This window comes from Propithecus coquereli, unplaced genomic scaffold, assembly GCF_000956105.1.
Source record: "Propithecus coquereli isolate 6110/MARCELLA unplaced genomic scaffold, Pcoq_1.0 Scaffold811, whole genome shotgun sequence".
Lineage (NCBI taxonomy): Eukaryota > Metazoa > Chordata > Mammalia > Primates > Indriidae > Propithecus > Propithecus coquereli.
The window spans coordinates 96,509-118,055 of NW_012154297.1; the positions used below are offsets into that span (position 1 = coordinate 96,509).

Here is a 21,547-nt window from a genome sequence, read left to right on the forward strand (position 1 = left end):
GGAGCCAGAGAACAATCTCAAAGCATAGAGCGTCTTTTCCCTGTGAGCTCTCAGAGTTGAAATCCCATCGCCAGTGAATGGAAATTAATGGGAATTGACGCTGGGCCTCCGCTGTGCTGCAGCTTCCTGAGCGACCGCGTTGTTTGCACTGGAATTAGGATTTATCGAAGATCATTAGCGTTTGCTTTTTTTTTAAATCAAATAAGCGTCATCTCTGTGTCTGAAGATAAACAGTTCTGTGTCTGGAGGATGTTTGAAGTACAGAAATTTTGACTTTCAGTGCCATATATTTTGGTAATGACAAAATTGAGGGGGGTGGCACTTCCCCCTGCCCCAAGGGAATGTGTCCACTTCTGACCAATATCTGTAATTTTGTTTGCAGATTCCCACTGGAAATCCGTTATATGAATCTTACTACAAGCAGGTAGGTTTGACTGATGTCTGTTTAGATGGAACCAGAGTAATTAAACGGGAAGCCGGTACTAAATCGAAGCCCAGTTGAAGCGGCCTCTTGTCCTTTTCTGTCTTTCAATCGGGTCAGCGTGGCGGGTCCTGCTTTCCCTGCGGCTGCAAAGTCATCTGGCTCTCGCCCTCCCATTTCAGGTCGACCCAGCTTACACAGGGAGAGTCGGGGCGAGCGAAGCTGCACTTTTTCTAAAGAAGTCTGGCCTTTCAGACATCATCCTTGGGAAGGTACGGGGAAGACGAAGAGTGATTTCCCTTCGGTGGCCGCCCTCTCACCTCCCGCCGGGCAGGCCAAGGCCAGCCTTTGCAGACCCCTCTGTGGGACTGTGCCTCCCAGGGTGTGGCCTGGTCACCGAGAGCCACTCAGGCTGTAACGGGTGGATCCCAACACCTGGGCGGCAGCCGCCACCGCTAGTTGGGTGGCAGATAAGATGCCTGAGTGCTTTTGGGGCCTTGACAGTGTGTGGATTTCTGTAGGGGGTGCAAGGATGTAACAGACACCATTTGGCTTTGGAGCTGAGTGGACCTGGATATGCCTGTGGGCAGATCAGTCACCTGCTCCAAGTGGACCTCTCCATCCACAACCTGGGGACTGTCACTCCTGCCCCCAAGGCCGTCAGTCCGCAAGGCCCACAGTAGCTGTGGTGGCCACTCCTGTTTTTGTTAACACATGGGCAATGATCAGCAGTCACGCTCACGAGCATTTTTGTTTCTGCAGATATGGGACTTGGCCGACCCAGAAGGTAAAGGGTTCTTGGACAAACAGGTACATACACGCACGTGCAGAGCGAGTGGGGGGGCCGGGTCAGTATACACACGTGTGCCCAGAGCGAGTAGGGGGTGCTGGGTCAGTATATACACGCACGCGCAGAGCGAGTGGGGGGTGCCGGGTCAGTATATACACTCATGCGCAGAGCGAGTGGGGGGCTGGGTCGGAGCCCCCCCCCGTGCTGAGTGACCTCCGCACTCCCTTCCACGTTTCTCCACTGTCAAGCATCACCCGGCATAAGTGCAGCTATCAGACTTAAAATGGGAAGTTTTCATTTTGAAATAAAGGTCTTTTAAACACTTGGTGCCATCTTTCATGGTTAGCGTATCTTTTGATGTTTTGTGACCTTACACATGATTTTAAGTGTTGTCAAAACTTTTATTTTGAAATATTTCAGACTCTGATGGAAGTTGCAGAAATAGTTTGGAGCATTCCCGTGTATTTTTGCCAGCTCTGCCCCACGACAGCGGCTTAGGTAGCCCCGGCACTGTGACCACAGCCAGGAAGCGGACGCTGGTGCAACACTGAACTAAAGGCTGTAGTCAGAGCTGACGTGCACTCTTGAGAAAAAGGGGGTGTATAGGTCTATGCAGTTTTATCATTTTCATAGATTCACATAACGACCACCCCAGTCAAGATACAGAACTGTCCCAACACCCCCAAGAAACTCCTTCGTGCTGCCCCTTGGTAGTCACACCCTGATCCCTGGCAAGCACCGGTCTGTTCTCCATCATGATAATTTTGTTTTTTCAAGAATGTTCTATACAGCCGGTCACAGTGGCATGTACCCTGTAGTCCCAGCTACTCTGGAGACTGAGCTGGTGGAAGGATTTCTTGAACCCAGGAGCTCAAGGCTGCAGTGAGCTTGATCATACCACAGCACTCCGGCCTGGGCAACAGAGTGAGACCCTGTCTTTTAAAGGAAAAAAAAAAATGTTCTATAAATGGATTTTACAGGACAGTTTGAGCATCTCTAATTGGAAATCGCAAATGCTCCAAAATCCAAAACTTTTTGAGCACCGAATAATGCTCAAAGGAAATGCGTATTGGAGCATTTGGGATTTTCAGATTAGGGATGTCCATCTGGTAGTCATAATGCAGATATTCCAAAGTCCAAAAAAATCCGCAATCCGAAACACTGTCTCAAGCATTTCTTTGGTTGAGAGATACTCAGCCTGTACTCGCAAGCGACTTTAAGTGGTCATAGGTGTAGGCGAAGTTAGTTCAGCCTTTCACCAAACTGTGTTCAAAGGGACATTGTCCTGGTGTGCTACAGCCTGCGGGCCGCTCCCTCGGGAAGGCAGGGTCAGCTATACCTTCCTTCCTAGAGATTCCTGACGCACGTGTGCGTGTTAAAGGTTCTCAGAGTCCTTATGGAGAACAAACCTGTTATCTTTGCCTATTGCAGTTCCCCTAAACTTACTTATGTCCCCTTTTCTCAACACTCCGTATCACCCTCTTCACTCTACGTGGGTTTCTGTGGACAGCAGCCTGAGAAGGCTGATCTAGTGCATATCTCTTTGAAAAAATTTTAAAGCTGTAACTGTGTTTATATCCTTAAAGCCATCCGTGTTCTTAGGCCAGTTGATCCATTGAGAAAAACCTTGAAAGTCCATTAAGCCTGTGGGGTGGCAGATTCTGGGTTAGGAGGTGGGTGGGGAGGGGTGGCGGCACCTGACAGCCACGTTCGGGTTCTCTGTCCCTGGGCAGGAGGTGGAGTCCAGTCAGGCTGCTGGGGGGAGCGGGGGATCACGGGAACCTCAGATGTAAATTCCCGGGCAACTGTGTGTATTTCACTGCTTTTTAAAAAAGTCAACACATAATTGGTCCATGATTTGTCACCTTAAACATATTAACTCTGCTACTTTCTACAATCTAGCATTTCCTAAAAGTTGGGGGCTCATTATTTTCGGAAAAATACATTGGTATGAAGTCGTATAGCATTCCACGTGCAGTGGGATAAATGCAGTTTAGTGTTTTCATTTAAACGATCTCCCTAGGGTGAGCCTAGCCTACCCCACTCTCTAAGTGGCTTTTGCACAGTCTCCATCGTTGAAGCGAAACCCCTCTTGTCGCTCCTGGAGACAGCTCCCTTCCTGCCCTCGCCGGCCTGGTGATATTTACCACAAGGCAAATGCTTTTTTGAATTCGCAGGGTTTCTATGTTGCACTGAGACTGGTGGCCTGTGCACAGAGTGGCCACGAAGTTACCTTGAGCAATCTGAACTTGAACATGCCGCCGCCTAAGTTCGTGAGTGTCCAAACCCTTCACGTTCCCATTCTAATGCCTGTGTGTGTGTGTATGTGTATGTATCTCAGTGTTTTCTGTCCCCTTCCCTGTTTTTGTTACTGAGCTGAAATTCATAGTATAAAATAACAATTGTAAAGTGAACAGTTCAAATGACATCGGCACGTTTGCGGTGTGCCATCGCTTCGATGTGCCTTCACAAATGTGCCATCGCCTCATCTAGCTGCAGAACGTGTCCATCACCCCGGAAGGAGACTCCGTCCCCCTTATGTAATCGCTCCTCTCCCAGGCCCTGGCAGCCACTGATCTAATTTCCGTGTATAGATTTACCTGTTCTGGACATTTCATATCAGTGGAATCATACAATGTGGCCTTTCGTGTCCGGCCTCTCTCACTCAGCGTCATGTTTTTGAGGGTCATCCACGTCGTAGCAGGTGTCAGCGCCTCATGCCTTTCTGTGGCCGATAATCCATTGTACGGTGGACCTCTGCTTTATCCATTCATCCACCGACGACCTATGAGTCGTTTCCACCTTTTGGCTACGAGTATCCACGCACAAGGATTTGTTTGAACACTTCTTTTTGATTCTGTTGAGTTTATACCAGGAGTGGAATTGCAGGGTCGTGTGAGAATTCCAGGTGTAACTTTTTGAGGTCTTTCCCCTTTTGGAAAGCACTCTGAAATGTGCGTCCTTGTCAGCCCACCCATCCTCCTATAATTTAATTCCGTGCCAGCCACAAAGAAATGTTCCTTTCTCTTCTCAGCACGACACCAGCAGCCCTCTGATGGTCACGCCGCCTTCTGCAGAGGCCCACTGGGCCGTGAGGGTAAGTGAAGAGGGACAGCTCCTTGGCTTCCTGTGGCATTGTCCTGGTCATTTGTGATATCGTTCAAGATGTTTTATAGGACGATTCATACGTTCGTATCATCTATTCTGTCTCAGCACGTGAATTGACGTGGAATTTGGATGAAATACCTTTTCAAAGGGAAATGTTTTTTTTTGAAAAGGCTGTGGCTCTTCCCTGTAATTGGAAATTGCCAACTGGGACAACTAGCTAAGTTACAGGAGTCGGGTTCCTAAAAGCCTGCAGTTTAAGTCTTGCACTTTCAGGTCACATTCTGTGGTTTTTGCTGCTTGTGTTGGTTGATGACAATAGAAAAGGAAATTGTGACATCTCGCGAGCACCCAGACCCCCAAATGTGTTCCTTGCTTTCTCCCTCATTTCCAGCCACATGTTATGATTCTTTCTGATGCTCTGATCGCCTTGTGGAAAGCTTCTCTTAGCACTTAACGTGTTATTTTTAAGACAGAGGATGTTGTGGCTAGAAAGATGCGTTTATTGCTTCCAGAAAAGAAAAAAACAAGGGCTGTCTTCTCGTGAGCACAGAATTCCTCCAACAGGAAGTGAGCGTGGGATGCGGACACGTTCCCCACGTAAAGTGAGGCCTGTCACCACCCCTTCTCTTTCAGAGGATGGTCACATTTTCTTACTCTGCGTGGTTTAAATGCTAGCATTCGTAACACTCTTGCTGTAAAATAAAGACAAGCCTTCCCCTGCCCCAAGCACTTTTGCCCTGTGTTCGAAGGGTTGGTTTGTTCCCTTCTTGGAAAGGTTGGGGCACGAGGAGGTTTCACGTGACCACGGGGAGTTGTGACGTCGCGTCCGAATGGCGCACATTGCCAGTGGCTGTCACGGTACTCGAGGATTTCTGGGTCGTCCAGCTGCACGGTGCTGACTTTGAAAGAGAGCTGCTTTGTCGTGGGAAGTGGGGCCCACGAGATCTCATTCCTTAAAGTGTTACTCTCTTCCAGCGGGAGTGGTGCTCAGGCCGCACTGGAAGGGCTGGGGCCGGGGGGCCCGCCAGGCCTCGCAGAGAGGAGCTGGGTAGTGAAGGACCAGGTGCTGGGACTGGGGTGGGCCGTTCTAAAGAGAGATGCCACGTCCCATTCGTGGACGCAGCGAAAAAACCCAGCCTGAACTGCCAAGTGCTCGTTTCCATTGTGAAGGTTCCCGCGCCTCTCAGAGCGCTGAGTCAGCGAGCCTGACGGGCGGGGAGAACCCCCGACAGGCCTGGAAAGTTCGGCCTCTCAGCGCTTAACAGCCCCCAGTGTGTGCAGTGTCTGCGGGAGCTCTCGTTTCTGCTATTGAGGGCGCCGTCTTGTTTTTTTTCCTCTCTTTTTAAAAATTTTAAACGCTTTACTGTGGCAAAATACACATCACATAAATTTTGTCGTCTTAACCATTTCTAAGCACACAGTTCAGTAATGACAAGTACCTTCACATTGTGCAACAGTTGCCACCATCCATCTCGAGAACTTTCTTATCTTCCCAGACTGAAACTCTGTCCCCATTAAACACTAGGTCCCCCTCCCCCGGCCCCTGGCACCCACCATTCCACTTCCTGTCTGCGGATTTGCCTAGTCTAGGAGCCTCACGTGAGTGGACTCGTACAGGGCTTGTCTTTTTGTGTCTCGCTTATTTCACTTGGCATAATGTCCTCGAGGCCCACAGCAGGTTGTGGTGTGTGTCGGAACTTCATTCTGTTTTATGGCTGAATAATACTTCATTATACGGATATGCCGCATTTTGTTTATCCGTTCATCTGTCGGTGGATGCTTGCTGAGGGTGTTTTCTTAGCGCTCCCAGGAGCTCCAGCGCGTGGCCAAGCTGGTGGAGAGGGGTCTGCTCTCTCTCGGTTCCACTCTCCGTTCACCGTGGGCCTCATTTCTGTTGGAGGGCGGACTGGAAGCCACTGCCCAGGCCTTCGTACTGATGGCCCCGTTTACACGCTGCCTGCGTTTTATCTTTCAGAATGGCAGTAGCTGCTGCTCTGCGTCGTAAATCTGCCCAGATCTTCCTTCTGTTCATGAGGACCGACCTTTCCTTCCTTACTTCCTCCCTCCCTTCCTTCCTCTTCTAATAATTATTTGCTCATTCACTAACACTTATTCACACTTTCATCTTTCTGGAACTAGTGAGCTCCTCCAAGGTTGGTAGGAGTGATCTTTGTCTCCCTACAGAGACACCGCCCCCCTGCTGAGGCCCCGGCCACGCTCAGACAGAGAGCAAGACCCGGGCCAGGCCCTGCTGGATCCGAGCTTGCCAGAGAGCCGCTTCCTTCAAGGCATAGCCTCACTTGGGCAACCCAAGGGACTGAGACTGTTCTAAGACCGGCTTGTGCTTTTAGCCCCGGGCGATGGTGGGTGCACGGCTGTTTTCACCTGGCTCTGGGTCAGAGCTTGATTTGGACACTCACACAGGTACACTTTTACTCACCCAGACTTTCTCTTTCCAACTAGGTGGAAGAAAAGGCAAAATTTGATGGGATTTTTGAAAGCCTCTTACCCATCAATGGTTTGCTGTCTGGAGACAAAGTCAAGCCAGTCCTCATGAACTCGAAACTACCTCTTGATGTCCTGGGCAGGGTAAGTGAGCCGTGGGTTTGGTTCTTTCGCATTCTACACTGCTGCTGTGTTTGGTCAGCACCGTTCTCCCGCCCCAGGGACACTTAACAAGGTTCTTGCTCTGTGCATAAGCCCGTGTCATCAGGGGCTTCACAAGCCCTCATGTGGCACTTGCTACAGTTAGGCTGGCTCAGTACTTCCCAGATTTGGCTCCCAGGTGCTCCCCCAGCCCATGGGGAAGGTGCTAGAGTCCTTCCATTTCGCAGATGGGGAGGTGACTCAGAAGTGAAGCTTCTGCCCAGGACCCGGGGACAAGCAGAGCTCAGCCTTGAGCCCCCTGATCTGGACTTGCCCCTTTTCCATTGTGCTGAGTGTAGGAGTGTGTGGCTGTATTTTTTATTCCTTTCCTTTGCTTTTTTTTTTTTTTTTTTTTTTGAGATGGGGTCTGACTGCATCGCCCAGGCTGGAGTGCATTGTTTAGTTACAGGTGCAATCTTGGCTCACTGCAACCTCCAACTCCTGGGCTCCAGCGATCCTCCTGCCTCAGCTTCCCGAGTAGCTGGGACTACAGGCACGCACCAACAAGCCTGGCTAATTTTTTTGTAGAGATAGGGTCTCGCTCTTGCTCAGGCTGGTCTTGAACTCCTGGACTCCAGTGATCCTCCTACCTTAGCCTCCCAAAGTGCTGGGATTACAGGTGTGAGTCACCATGCCTGGCTCTTTTCTATTGTTAATTACTTTTTTTTTCTTCCTGTAAAGCTCAAGGTAAAAGTACTTTCAACTCTGCTGCAAGTCTAAGAAATTTTGTGCGTTCCCTTTTTTAAAAAAAAACACTCAATTTTGTTCCTATTAAATATAAGTGTAGTCATCCCTTGGTATACTTGGGGGATTGGTTCCAGGACCTCCCTCATATACCAAAATCCATATACTCAAGTCCTGAAGCCGGCGCTACACATATGAAAAGTTGCCATCTGTGTACTCGGGTTTTGTATCCTTCAAAATACTTTTTATTCTTGTTTGGTTGAAAAAAATCCGGGTATAAGTGGACCCGCACAGTTCAAACCCGTGTTGTTCAAGGATCAACTTTATTTTATTTCTTATTTTTATTTTTTTTAGATATATAATAGTTGTACATATTTATGGGGTACATTGATATTTTGATACATGCATACAATATACAATGATCAAATCAGAGTAATTGGAATATCCATCACCTCAAACAGTTCTCATTTCTTTGTGATAGGAACATTCCATAGCTTCTCTTCTAGCTATTTTGAAAGATACAATAAGTTATCATGAACCAGACTTGCCCTGTTGTGCTAACAAACACTAGAACTTATTCCTTCTGTTTTTTTCTTTTGTACCTTGCCTTTAAAAGGAACTTATTCTTTCTGACTGTAAATATTTTAGATACAACTTTCTATTCCAGACTGTTTTCACTCTCAGCGAGGTCTGAACGGTGGCGCCGTGGGCTTGCTTTGTGCACAAATCCGCGTTTCACGTGGCTGGCTGCATGCTGGAGAGTTCTCTCTCTGGACTTAGAGAGGGTGGTTGATGTCTGTGTGGATGGGATCGCTTCGATGGGGCAGGTGGAGGTTCCTGGCCCAGGTGTGCCACACGTGAGTCTGGCTCCTGACCTGTGGCAGAACCCTGGGGAAAGGCGAAAATTTAGGCCCACCCTGACTCACCTAGTAACGTTGATGTTGAATATCTGTCGCCTTGAAATCTACGAGGCGTGTTCACAGACACTGGCCCGGTTTGGGTGTGCCTGGTGGAGCCCGTCTCGATGCTTTATTTTGAAACGGGGCAGCTGCGACGGGATTGCTCAAGTCCCTCCATCCTCACGGCAGCCGTGGCCTGGCGTAGATGGAGCCCTGCGGTGGGTACCCAGGCTGATCCCCAACGGGCTTTACGAGGCGCGAGTCCTTATCGCAGCAGGGTGCGGTGGCCCTTTCTCGTGCAGCGTGTGCGTTTATTTGGCAGTCCTTGCAAAATACCTGACAGTTGGATGTGAAGTGGCAGACTGTTGTAGAGCCAAGTCATGAACAAAACAGAGATTCACAGTGGTGGACTGTGCTTTATTAGAAAGGGAGCCGCGGCCAGGAAAGACATGTTCTGCCAGCCTTCTGTCCTGGCTCCAGGTCTTGTGGCACCGGGTCGCTTCTCATCTGCCACTCCCTCCACCAGCCAAACCATAGGTGCACCAGCATGTGCACACCCCTGAGATGTTCACACGTCCGTGCATGCGCGCACGCATCTGCGCACGCGTGCATCTCTGCACCCATGTCCCGTGTACTTGTCTATCCATGCACCCCTGCAGTCATTCACCTGTGCATCTGGGCACCCACACATCACGCATCTCTTCTGTCATTCAGCAAGCAATTTTCAGAGTCTGTGCTGGACCAGGCCCTGTGCTGAGCACTGGAAAGATGGGGATGAAGTTAGATACAATCAAGGAGGTCAAATAAGTACCAGCCGAGATGCTAATACTCATTAATGAGGGCTTGATGTGTGCAGGCCGGCTCTGATGCTCTGGCAAGTGAAGACATCCAGTACTCACAGCCACCCAGTTATGGACGGTGCCGCCCCCTATTTTCCACATGGAGAAACTGGCCTTCAGGGTGGTCAGGAAGTTGCCCTGGGTTACCCATCGATTGAAGGGCACAGAAGGGGTGAGATCCTGTTGTCAGCAGAGTGGGGCAGGGTCAGATGTGCATTGTGCATTCTGGGTATCATGGCTTGGTCCACTGAGGATGGCGGGGGATAGGCCCTGACCCACCTGAGGTCGGGGAGCAGGGCAGGGAGGGAAGGCCTCCTAGAAGAGATACCCCTAGCTACACCCTCTGCCTAAGGGGAACTCAGGCAGAAGTCTGGGCACACGACAGCTTCAGCGAAGGCACAGAGGCCCCAGGCAGCCTGGCATGCTGGTTAGGGCTGGAGTTCTCCTTGGGCGCTTCTGTCCCCCAGAGGATGTTGAACAATGACTGGCGACATTTTTGGTTGTTGCACCTGGGTTGGGTGCTGCTGGCATCTGGTGTGCCAAGACCAGGGGTGCTGGTTAGCACCCTACAGTGCACAAGACGCCCCCACCCCAGAGAACGATTCGGCCCCAAGGGTCAGTAGTGCCGCGGTGAGGAGGCCCTGGGCTGGGGGAAGACTGGAGCCAGAAGAGCCTGTTGGAATCCTCACGCAGTCCCCAGGGCTCCAGGTGGAGCCCGAGGAGGCTGGGCTGTGGTATAGGGGCTCAGTAGCAGCCAGGCGACAGGGCTCCACCTACCAGGCCGAGGGGTAGTGTGGGGTAGGGACAGGTGTGTGTTCCGGAGCAGTCCCTGTGGTGGCAGGGGGCCAGCTGGAGGCTCTTGCCTGCGTGGAGTGGGTGAGGCCCGGGTCTCGTGCACGCAGCAGAAGTGGAGAGGAGGACCCGGTCTAAGAAACCTCCGCGGGCCAAGGTCCGAGTGACTGACTGGGGAGGGGCGGTGCTGACAGGCGAAGCGTCATGGAGGGATGCCCTGTGTTGTCCAGGTCAGGCAGGCGTGCTGGTCTGGGAAGGCTGCTTTGGGCCGGGAAGCCAACACCTTGCTTCGGCCCCCGACACAGAACCCACACCTGTCCACCTTGTCTGCAGGGCAGTGAGCAGCCTGCCACGTTCCTTGGCTCCCGTCTCACCATCTGCAGCCAGGGAGAGGGGATGAGACCCACAGCCCTGCCTCAGACCCTCGCCTGCAGCCCCGACCAGCCCTGAATGCAGGGTCGGGCTGGCTTTGTGAGTGAGTGTGCAGGGCTTGTGTTCAGGGCAACACCTGTACCCAAATCAAAGCCGTCTTTTCTATCTGAGATCTCTTTGTAGCCAGTTTAACGTGCAGCTCTGGGCATGATCATGATCACGACGCCTGGCGTCTGTGGATCTGGGGTTGACAGTGCTTCGGCAGGTGATGGTTTCTCAGAGAACTCACAGGCTGCTTCTAAAGTGCGTGTCGATCGCCTTGTCGGGACCCCAGCGAGCACCACGGACTCAGAATCCGAGTTCTGGTGGGTGAGGCTGGCTCTCCCATGGGCCTTTGCTGCCCTAATAACCTGCCTTGGTGTCGCCCTTGCAGGTCTGGGACCTCAGTGACATCGACAAGGACGGACACTTGGACCGGGACGAGTTCGCTGTGGTAGGCCCCGCCGCGTCTCTTCCCCATCCCGCTGAGGAAGGCAGTGTGCAGCTCACGCGGGACTTTCTGGATTCATTTGTTTTTCTTCTTTAATGTTTTTTTAAAGTGTTTATTTTGACACAATTCCAGATATGTAGAAGAGTTGCAGCATAGGTCGAGTATCCCAGTATGAACGTCCGACATCCGAAATGCTCCAAGATCTGAAGCTGTTTGAGCGTTGACACGACACTCAGAGGGAACGCTCATTGGAGGATTCAGATTTTGGCTTAGGGATTTCAGCCAGTACCTGTAACGTATAGATTCAAAAATTTGAAAACAGTCTGAAATCCGAAACACTTCTTGTCCCAAGCATTTCAGATTTGGATACCTTTCACCCAAATTCCCCAGTGTCACTGTGTACCACATTTGCACTCTCTCTCTGTCTCCGTCTCTCTCTCTGTCGCTCAGATTTTTCCTTTGAACCATTTTGGAGTTAAGTTGCAGACACGATACCTCTTCACCCCAAAATACTTCAGCATGTATTTCCTAAAAACAAGAACTTCCCTTAAATAACTGTTGTCCAATTCAGAATCAGGAAATTGGCATGATGTCAGCTCATTTATGACATTTCTATTATCTCCTGTATATCTTTTATTCTATATTAGTGTATCTGTGATTGTATTATTTATTATCTAACCTAAGGATATTATTCAGATTGTACCAGTTGTCCCCAAATGTCCCTGTGGCAAAAGAGGATGACATTCCGTTGTCCTGTGACTTTTACTTCCTCTAACCTCGAGCAGCCCCTCCGGCTGCCTTCATGGTGTGGACATCTCCAGGTGCACAGGCCAGCAGTTGTGGAGTGTCCCTAGGTGTGGGGTTGGCCGCCACTTCCTCGTAATGACCCAGGTCGTGCACTCCTGTGGGGCAGCAATGCCACGGAGGCAATACCTGTCCTTGAGGCCTCACCCCCGGGGGAATGTGATGTCACCATGTGTCTTCCTGCCACGTTGACCTTCATCGCTGGGTCAAGGTGGAGGCTACCGGGTTTCTCCCTGCAGTCTCTCTTTTCCCCTCTGTGCTCAGCCTGTCTCTGTTGGGGACACCTTGAGAATGTAAATACCTGGTTGCCCTCAGACTCTCACCTGCCAGTCCTAGCAGCTGCCAATGAGTCTCCCCCAAGTTCGCTCTGATGGTGGCTGCCCCATGGGGACATTCTATTCTAATTCCAGCATTCCTTGCACATTTATTAGTTGGCCTTCTACGGTAAGGAGTTGATTTATGTCAGTGTGGCTTCCTGGCTGCATCCTCAGTTCCACTGTGTATAGTCTGTAAGTGGGTCTTGGAATTGTGTCATTTTGCATTTCTTTTTGTCACTAGCTGGGTTTAACATTGTGTTGTTTTGAAGTGACCATAAATTTTATCTACTTTTTCGATCTGTTCCCTATGCAGATAGCAAGTTAAAAGCTCTTTTGAAGGGAGGAGGGTTGTGATTTTGGTGTTTGTTAGATTTTAAAATAGACTTTGAAGTCCTTGTTTTAGACCAAGTTTGTTTTTCCCACCAGGGACAGGGGAGCCTGGGACAAGGGAGCCTCCCAGCCTCTGCATGGCATGCCCTTGGATGGCATTTTTTGCATCTCTTGAATATCTGATTCATTGATTGATTGGAGAGAGGTCTTGCTGTGTTGCCCAGGCTGGCCTCGGAACTCCGGGGCTCACATGATCCTCCTGCCTCAGCCTCCTGAGTAGCTGAGCATCCTGAATCACAAGCAGCTCTCGTGGTGTCTCTAGACTTCCAAACTCCAGCCCTTGGGAAGCCGTCAGCCCTGGAGCTGGTGGCCCTCCTGAGCAGTGAAGGGACACTCACGGAATCTGGCTTGGTTGAATTATTTTGTGTTCATTTCAGTGCCATGTAATAATTAAACAAGCGTCTTGGAAAGTTATACATCGGAAGATAACTCATCAGAAAAGATTTACTTTTACTCTGGTCACTTGGCATCCTCCCAAGGGTCTTTGTTGTGTCACCACAGCCCCGGAAAGGGCCACCCTCTGCCTTCTCGTGCTCCTGGTGGCCCCGGCCTCGCCCCCTCAACGCCGTCTGTTCTCGTTTGCACTCGCAGGCCATGCACCTGGTGTACCGAGCCCTCGAGAAGGAGCCCGTGCCCTCCGTCCTGCCCCCGTCCCTCATCCCGCTCTCCAAGAGAAAGAAGACTGTGTTCCCTGGTGCCGTCCCCGTCCTGCCTGCCAGCCCCCCACCCAAAGACAGCCTCCGCTCCACGCCGTCCCACGGCAGCGTCAGCAGCCTCAATAGCACGGGCAGCTTGTCCCCCAAACACAGCATCAAGCAAGCGCAGGTACGCGGCCTCGGCGTTCAGCCACCTCTCAGAGTGCAGCACGACGGTTCTCGGGACCGCTCAACACGAGGCCCAAAAAAGGCCAAGTTTTTGATTAAATGTCTTTTAAAAATGTTAATTGCAGGGATTCAGAATGAACTTTATTATTCACTTGCACGTGAGCCCAACCTGCACACGCCGGCACGCTGCCCCCTCGGGCCTCCCCCCTCGGGCCTCCCTCCTCCCGGCTCTGCCCGGCCGCGGGCCTCTGGGTGGCTCTGGCCTGTTGTGTGGTTAATTACGTATCGTCCACATCCACGCTCCTCAGCTTCGTGAGAGCAGAGTTAGTTCTTGGTTATACCCTCAGCATCTGGAACGATCTCTGGTACTTAGGAGACGCTCAGTAACTGTGTGTCGAACGGTCAGGCAAGTGAGGGAGGCATCTGCGTCATGTTAGGAAGACGCATGGCAGCTCTGTTCCTCCCCACGACCACATCCCACGTATCAAAAAAGATCTTTTTTTTTTTTTTGAGACAGAGCCTTACTCTGTCACCCTGGGCTAGAGTGCCATGGCGTCAGCCTAGCTCCCAGCAACCTCAGACTCCTGGGCTCAAGCGATCCTCCTGCCTCACCCTCCCCAGTAGCTGGGACTACAGGCATGCGCCACCATGCCCAGCTAATTTTTTCTATATATTTTTTAGTTCGGCTAATTTCTTTCTATTTTTTTTAGTAGAGACGGGGTGTCACTCTTGCTCAGGCTGGTCTCCAACTCCTGGCCTCAAGCGATCCTCCCGCCTCGGCCTCCCAGAGTGCTGGGATTACAGGCGTGAGCCACCGCACCCGGCCAAAAAAGATCCGTCTTGTTTTGGCAAATGCAGCATCACAACGGGCTCCTTAGAAAGCGAGTTTTTAAGATTGTCTAAAACACGTGAGAAAGTGACCAAGAGTCACATCTGGAGTCATGCTTCATGTCCTGTCTCATTTGTGGTTTCAAAGCACAGCAGCGAGTGAGTGGTCACGTCAAGAAGGCGGCCACCAGTGCCACCGCACAGCTTCACACAGACTGTGGGTGATGAAAATGAAAAAGGTGTAAACAGACACTGTTTTCTCTTGCACATGCTGTATTTGTGAAGTTAAGTATTTGACTCCAGGGGGCTCATGTCCACGGAGCTTGTAGAATATAGCATCGTACCCTAGAGTTTGAAAGAGGCCGTCTGAGAGGGGGCTCTGTCCCGGGGGAGAGGCAGGGCCTGCACGTGTTACCCTCTACTCGGGGAGTTTCATGTGGCCGGCTATTAACAAGCCTGGCGTCCAGAGGGCCAGGCCCAGGCATCTGTACCATGCCCCCCTCATGCCTTGGCACATCCTGGGGGCCCTAGGGGCACCCCAGTGGCCACATGACAGGCTCCTGCTCTCCCAGGGGGACAGGCGATAAGCAGACCAGTAAGGAAAGGCAGACGGCGCGAGCAAGCAGAACAGAGCCCAGCCTGGAAGTACCAGGGGTGGGTAGGGGCCGTGCCCCTGCAGATGGGCCAGCAGGAAGGCCACCAACAAGGTGACACCCAAGCTGGACCCTGAGTGGCAAGAAGCCATCAGGGGACCAGTCCTTGCCCAGGCTCTGATGTGGGATCCCTCAGTGTATTCTAGAAACAGGAAGGAGGTTGGCTCAGGGTGAGCCATGGGGCCAGTGGGGTGGGATCAGAGAGGGGGCCAAGGCTGGGCCACGTAGCACCTGCTCGAGATGGCCTAGCCTAGCAGCGGGTGTCCGCAGAGCTCTTGCCAGGAGTTCTTAGTACCAAAAGCCGGGTTGGGGAGATTGTTTTATTGTCAAGGTAGCAAGTAGGGCCGAGCTCACTGGCGGGCGCAGGTCACCCAGCCTCATAACCACCGGTCTCCCCCAGGAATCCCTTCTCTTCCTTACTACTTATTAACATCTTTGGGTGTCAGCACTCTTTGAGAAACCCTTTCTTAACTGAAAGGAACGACTCTTAAGCGGAAACTCAGGCATCGTGGCAGGGAGTGGCGTGGCTTTTCTGATCAGTCGCTACGCTGTGGCGGCACACTCCCTCGAGCCCAAGTTTCCGCCTTCCTTTCTCTCCCAACTCCATCATCCAGATCAATTCGGTTAGGGTTTTTTTGTTTGTTTTCGAGACAGAGCCTCGTTTTGGAGCTGGGGTAGAGTGCAGTGGCGTCAGCCTAGCTCACAGCAACCTCAAACTCCTGGGCTCATCGCCACCACGCCCGGCCTCAGTTACGTTTTTACTCTTGCTGCTGTTGTTACAAGATTGTTTAACAGCAGAGACTTCTATACATATTAACTATTTAAAAAACCAGGGAAACCTAGATGATGAAAAGTGTCTCTGGAATCCAGGACAGAGACACTGTGAACCTTGGCGTGATGAGCGTGTCAAAGGCCCGAGGGGACGCAGCCGGAGTCGGCCATGAAGGGACCTGCTCCTGGGTGCCCAAGGGGCTTCGATCCTCTGAATCGGGGGTGGCTGGGCCCTGGGTGACCCACGATGGCACCCACCTCTGTTAAGCAAAATGAAAGCAGGCGGTGAGAGAGGCCACACACACAGCTGGTGGCCCAGCCCTGAGGCCACAGACTTCATGCTGCCCTCCTGGGCTCTTGGTTCTATCTGCAGGAGCGGACCCCTGGGGGGGTGGTCCTCTTGCGTGGTGGGGTCTCACTTATTACCTGTCAGTGACGTGTGTGCTGACACCTCAGGGCGGATCTTTGTTGTCTCGGGGGGTGGATCAGGGACAAAGAAGGATGGTCTGTAGAGTCCTGGAACCCTGGGTACCAAGAGCACCCGGCAGCCTGCAGAGAAGCCTTTGTCAGCAGAGGAGCCCAAGACTGGGGAGGCTGGCAGGTGGGCAGGGCTGGCTCTCAGGAGACAGTCCTTCGTAGTGGGTGCTCGGGAGGGTCTATCCTGGCGTGCTTGGAGTCCTCCTAGAAGATCACCGGCCTCTCTTGGCGCCCCAGGTGGCGGAGTGGAAGGGCTGGTGGTGGATGGAGGCTGGGTCTTTACCTGCCTCTAAGCACAGGGGAGCAAGGTGATGGCGTGGAAAGAGGTGCAGACTGGCCGCTGGGGGAGCTTGATCGAGCCAGCGTCAACCTCTCAGCCTCGGTTTCCCCACGTACAGACCGGGGAACCTGTCTGCACTCTTGGCTTGTGGAATCGTGAGAAGAGTTTGGTGCCAAATGCACGAGAAAGCACTTCGATCGTCCCGCCATCAAAAAGTGTGCGTCTGTAGTCATAAAGAGCTTGCAGATTAACTGTTTTTTAAAAAAACCATTTCAGCCAGCAGCGAGCTGGGTGGTGCCAGCGGCAGACAAGATGCGATTCGACGAGATATTCCTGAAGACGGACTTGGACCTGGACGGCTACGTGAGTGGCCAGGAGGTGAAGGAAATCTTCATGCACTCGGGCCTCACCCAGAACCTTCTAGCACACATATGGTGAGGACAGCTGTGGCTGCGGGTGGCTCCAGGGGACCTGTGGGAGAGGACGCTTGGAGGGTGGCAGTCAGGGCCCCTCCCCAGCCAGTACGCGGCCTCATTTATTCTCCCTGGGCTGACGGGCTGAGCAGGGTGCCAGCGTAAAGCCTCGCGCCTCATCCTCTGTGCAGGGCGGTTCGCCGTCTTCTCGCAGGAGGGGCCCACTGGGCCCTCGGAGAGCTCTCAGGCCGTCTGCTCGCACAGCGGGCCCCGTTCTTGCTGCTGGCAGTGATGCCGGTTCCCCCAGGAGCCGACCTCACCCCTACTTCCCTCCAGGACCAGACAGAGTGGATGTCACAGGGCGGGGGCCATTCCTTCTGTAACTGGCCAGTGGTGCAGTCACCGTTGAGCTTGTTCCACAGAGCGCTGGGACGGTAGAGAGAGCTTCACTTGAGAGTTATAGAAAGGAGAGAATTTCCATATAATTCTCGACAGGTGAATCCCTCTGAGTAGAGCAGTGAAATTCAGCATGTTACTTAGTGGCTTGGGGGAAACAACCGTCCTTAGGAATAATTCGCAGGTGCTGTCCACACCGTGCAGTTCCGTGGTGTGAGGGGAGAGCCCAGGCCTGAGAAACCAGCCTCCCAGAGTCATCACCATATTGGCTGAGCCACCTGCCTCCGACTGGCCAGGGACAGTGATTCTCGACCCCTTTGGCTCTGGTGTTCCCTTTTGGAAACCAATACCATGAGTGGCCCCTTTGTGATCCAAAATGGAGTCGCGAGGAGAGTTTGCACGCACAGTTCAGATAGTGCCATGAGGCCTTGAACGCAGTGTAAAGGGACGGTACAGGGAGAGTAAGCATAAGGTAGACTGCATGCAGTCCGTCCATGACGCGATGGCGTGTGAATGACACAAGGACGTCACAAACCTACCTGGACCAAAAGAAGGAACACGGAAGCCATTCCATGCGGGGAGCAAAGGGGGAGGGAACGAGCTCTAGGATAAATAACGCCGAGGAGAGTTAGAGCAGCGTCTGCACTTGTCTGCAGGTGGCAGGGGCGGGGCATAGCGCAAGTGGAGATGATGCTCCAGGAGGGATCACAGGGGAACATGGGGGCGCAGGCTTTGCCCCCACGATGGCTGACACCTCACCAGTCGGCGTGGTGGACGCCAGCAGAGCAAGGGTCCTCTCTCTCTTTTGAAACCCCTGGCATGTGAGCCTCGGAGCCCAGGCTCCTCAAGAGATGGCAGGAGCAGCGAAGGGCCAGCCAGGAGAGGCAGCAGCAGCCCAGGGGCAGGCCATGGGCCTTCCACAGCCAGATCCGGGAGAGACAGTGGCAGTGTGAGACTGTCGCGCCTCTAGCCTCGAACCGTGGGTGATAACATAGGCATTTTAAAAACAGCCTTGGCTGGGCGAGGTGGCTCAAGTCTGTAATCCCAGCTCTTTGGGAGGCCACAGTAGGAGGATCGCTTGAGGCCAGGAGTTCAAGACCAGCCTGGGCAACATAGCAAGACCCTGTCTCAATATAAAATAAAAAAATTAGCTGGGTATGATGGTGCACACCTGTAGTCCTGGCTACTTGGGAGGCTGAGGTGGAAGGATCGCTGAGCCCAAGAGTTCGTGGTTACAGTCAGCTATGATCCCACCACTGCTCCAGCCTGGACAACAAACAAATCCCCCAAAAACATCTTTATCGGTGATGTTCTGGTCGTTCGCTGTGTCTGTTCACGGCTAGCTTTTGGGCCTGACAGAACATGGCCGGCTCTCCTTTGCTCAAAAAGAGGAAACTGTGTCATGGCTTCTGCGCTAACGGCACGTGAGGTAGGAAAGGAGATCCCGTGTCAAGAGGGTGGCGAGAGTGAAGGCAATTGTCACAGGCACGGAGGCCACATCCTTCCTGCGTGAGTCTTCCCTGGCTCTGTGGCCGGCTCCCCACTTAGCTCAAGTATCGGGGCGCTTCTTACCCAAGCTCTGCGGGACCACTGTAGGCTGCTGTTCACAGGCCGCCTTGTCCCGTCTTTCAAGACGTCAGAGAGCCACATGGGCAGGGGGTGCTTAGCTGTGGGGGCTGTCCTCTGTAATGCAGCCATGCCCCTGTGGCAGCCCCTTGTGGGCACAAGAGGATTGTGTTAGTCCATCAGGCTGCTGTGACAGGGTGGTGTGAGCCACATGTTTCTCACGGTTCTGGAGGTTGGAAGTCTAAGATTAAGGTACCAGCAGATTAGTGACTGGTGAGGGCCGCCTTCCTGCCGTGTCCTCCCCTGGCAGAAGGATCAGAGAGAGCTCTCCGGGGCCTCTTTCATAAGGGCACTGATCCCATGCACAGGGCTCCACCCTCACGACCTGATCACCTCCCACGGGGGTAAGGATTTTAACATAGGAGTTTGGGGGGACTCAAACATTCAGTGCACAACAGGGAGAGAGAGGCTGGTTGCTCCCTCCCTCATCATCATGACAACCCAAACTGCTGCTGTTGTCCCTGATGAAAACCAGTGGCTTGGGCCATTCAGATAACCTAGAGCTGCAGGAACAGGCTGAGTAGTTCCGTTTGCACAGGAATGGCTGGTCTGTCCTGGAGTCGGTAAACCAAACCACCTCTCTCTGCGGCTAGCGAGGTCTCCCCGGGGGTGGGCTCCTTTGCCCATGGGAAGGGGCTCGGTTCTCCAGCCAGGCCAGGACCTCCCCCCAACCCCCCTGCCGCACCCTGATATCCCTCCTTGGGTCGGGGGCGCTGGGAGTTGGGGCGCCCCAGGACTGGTTCCCAGGGTCGGGATGTTAAGTAGAAGTGCAGTTGGGGCTTGCCATCGCGTCCTGCCATCATCTGCGTCGTCGTCATTTTTTTCAAAAGCACGGGTCGGATGACTTGTGTTGGTTGCGCAGTCGGAATCCGGGCCTGCGATGTGTAATTAGCGTCCCACGTCTCTCCCAGGGCCCTGGCCGATACGAGGCAAACGGGGAAGTTAAGCAAAGACCAATTCGCGTTAGCTATGTATTTCATTCAGCAGAAGGTCAGTAAAGGCATCGACCCTCCTCAAGTCCTCTCGCCGGACATGGTGCCGCCCTCGGAGAGAGGCACTCCAGTCCCGGTGAGTAGCCGGCAGCCCAGTCGCGTTCGCGTCCCTGCCCGCTGCCCGCCACCAGGTGGCGCCAGCGGCCCGCGCGAGCCCCACAGTCCGGCGGGCGCCTCAGTGAGGTCCCTGCCTTCCCTGCCTTCCCCGGAGTGTGGCCTGGCCACTCAGGTAGTTCCCCACCCTGGCGGCGGCGCTTTCTCCACCTGTGAACTAAAGAGAAAACTGCATCCCTGGGCCTCAGACCTGGTAGTGCTTGCTGTTGGGGGACGTCGCTTGCTAATCCGTGATCTCACGTCTGATCCGATTCCAGGACAGTTCAAGTGCTCTTGGCTCAGGGGAGTTCACGGGCGTGAAGGAGCTGGATGACATCAGTCAGGAGATCGCCCAGTTGCAAAGGTACTTCGGAAACGGCTCTTTGCCTTCAGCGTCCGAATCTCACATGAGCCCCCTCCTAGGTAGTTTCTGGAAATGGCAGGGACTGCAGTGGAAATTTGATTATCACAAATTTATTCAGAAAAAAGGAAGGGATGCAGATTCTTCCGAGTTCCTAAATTGGCTGAAGGGGCTCGAAGAAGAACGCCTTGGTGTGAGCCGAGGTGGGCATGGGCCTGCGGCAGCTATGACGTCACACGCCAGCCTCCTCTCCGGCGCCGGGAAGGCCTTGCTGTCGGTGACAGACGAGGCAGCGGGTCTCACACGGTGTGCAGCTGGCTGAGGACCTGACAGCTAAACCGCGGGGAAGGGCCTCACGTCAGGTCTCTGGAGCCACTCTGTGTGGCCGCTGCCTCAGTTTCCTCATGTGTGAATGAAGGCTCTGGACGGGCTGTCTGCGCTTTTGGAGCCCAGTATAAAGAAATGCAGTCACTTCCTGTATCCCCCCCTGGGGCCTCGTCAAGAGAGAAACCCTCTTTCCAGCTAATGCTGGGGGAGGGTGGACGCCTGTGGCATGGGGCACCGCGCCGAAGCCCCACGGGTGCTGTGCTCTCCGTGGGGAAAGGGATCCCTGTCTGAAAACGCAGAGGCTGCTGCCTTCCCAGGCAGGGCTGGACCCCATGCACTGTAACAGGTGCCGCACCTGCCAGTCCCTCTGCGCTAGGCTTCATGCTGTCACAGAGCCCTCATGAGCAAGGGCGGGTTAGGTCTCGGAAGGGGTCAGGATGGGGGCTGGTTACAAACGCTCAGCCTCCCCAGCGCAGACTCCCCACTTCACGCTCAGCCCAGGGACAGTTCCTGTTCTGTCCCAGCTCCCTGGGCTGTGTTTTCCAAACCAGAGATCACGTGCCACCCGACAGGGCGGATGGGGCCCGTAAGTCGGAGGGCCAGTGTCCCCGGGCCCAGGCAGGCCTGAGAACCAGGACTAGAAGGCCCAGGATGGAGGGAGCCCCTGTAAGGCGAAGGCGGAGGTCGCAGAAGGGACGCTGGGATCTGAGTCAGGCCAGAGTAGGCTCAGCCCTGGGAAGGTGCCAGCCAGGTGTGTGCAGAGTACCTGTTTGTCGGAGGCTGGAGCCTGCAGCAGCCCTGAGCAGGCGGCTTTGAGAGCGCGCCTTGGATCTGGGGAGTGTGGGCTGGTTCCACACAGCTATAACGGGTTGAGTTTAAAGACGACATTGTGTCGTTAGTTTCTGGGCTTGTGGAAATGAATATTCCGATGACTTCAGTCGTTGCACGTCCGGC

The 21,547-nt window shown here is 53.3% G+C and overlaps 1 protein-coding gene across 1 annotated transcript in view; it reads left to right on the top strand.

Moving 5' to 3' along the window:
* EPS15L1 (epidermal growth factor receptor pathway substrate 15-like 1) overlaps nucleotides 1–21,547 on the top strand; it is a 91,928-nt gene that overhangs the window by 22,094 nt on the left and 48,287 nt on the right. Inside the window, exons 2-12 of the mRNA XM_012663594.1 lie at nucleotides 383–424; nucleotides 604–693; nucleotides 1,184–1,231; nucleotides 3,389–3,484; nucleotides 4,246–4,308; nucleotides 6,783–6,908; nucleotides 10,985–11,044; nucleotides 13,144–13,377; nucleotides 16,662–16,819; nucleotides 19,732–19,888; nucleotides 20,184–20,269. Of these exons, the coding sequence (XP_012519048.1) occupies nucleotides 383–424; nucleotides 604–693; nucleotides 1,184–1,231; nucleotides 3,389–3,484; nucleotides 4,246–4,308; nucleotides 6,783–6,908; nucleotides 10,985–11,044; nucleotides 13,144–13,377; nucleotides 16,662–16,819; nucleotides 19,732–19,888; nucleotides 20,184–20,269 (1,160 nt within the window). The remainder of the gene's footprint in view (nucleotides 1–382; nucleotides 425–603; nucleotides 694–1,183; nucleotides 1,232–3,388; nucleotides 3,485–4,245; nucleotides 4,309–6,782; nucleotides 6,909–10,984; nucleotides 11,045–13,143; nucleotides 13,378–16,661; nucleotides 16,820–19,731; nucleotides 19,889–20,183; nucleotides 20,270–21,547) is intronic.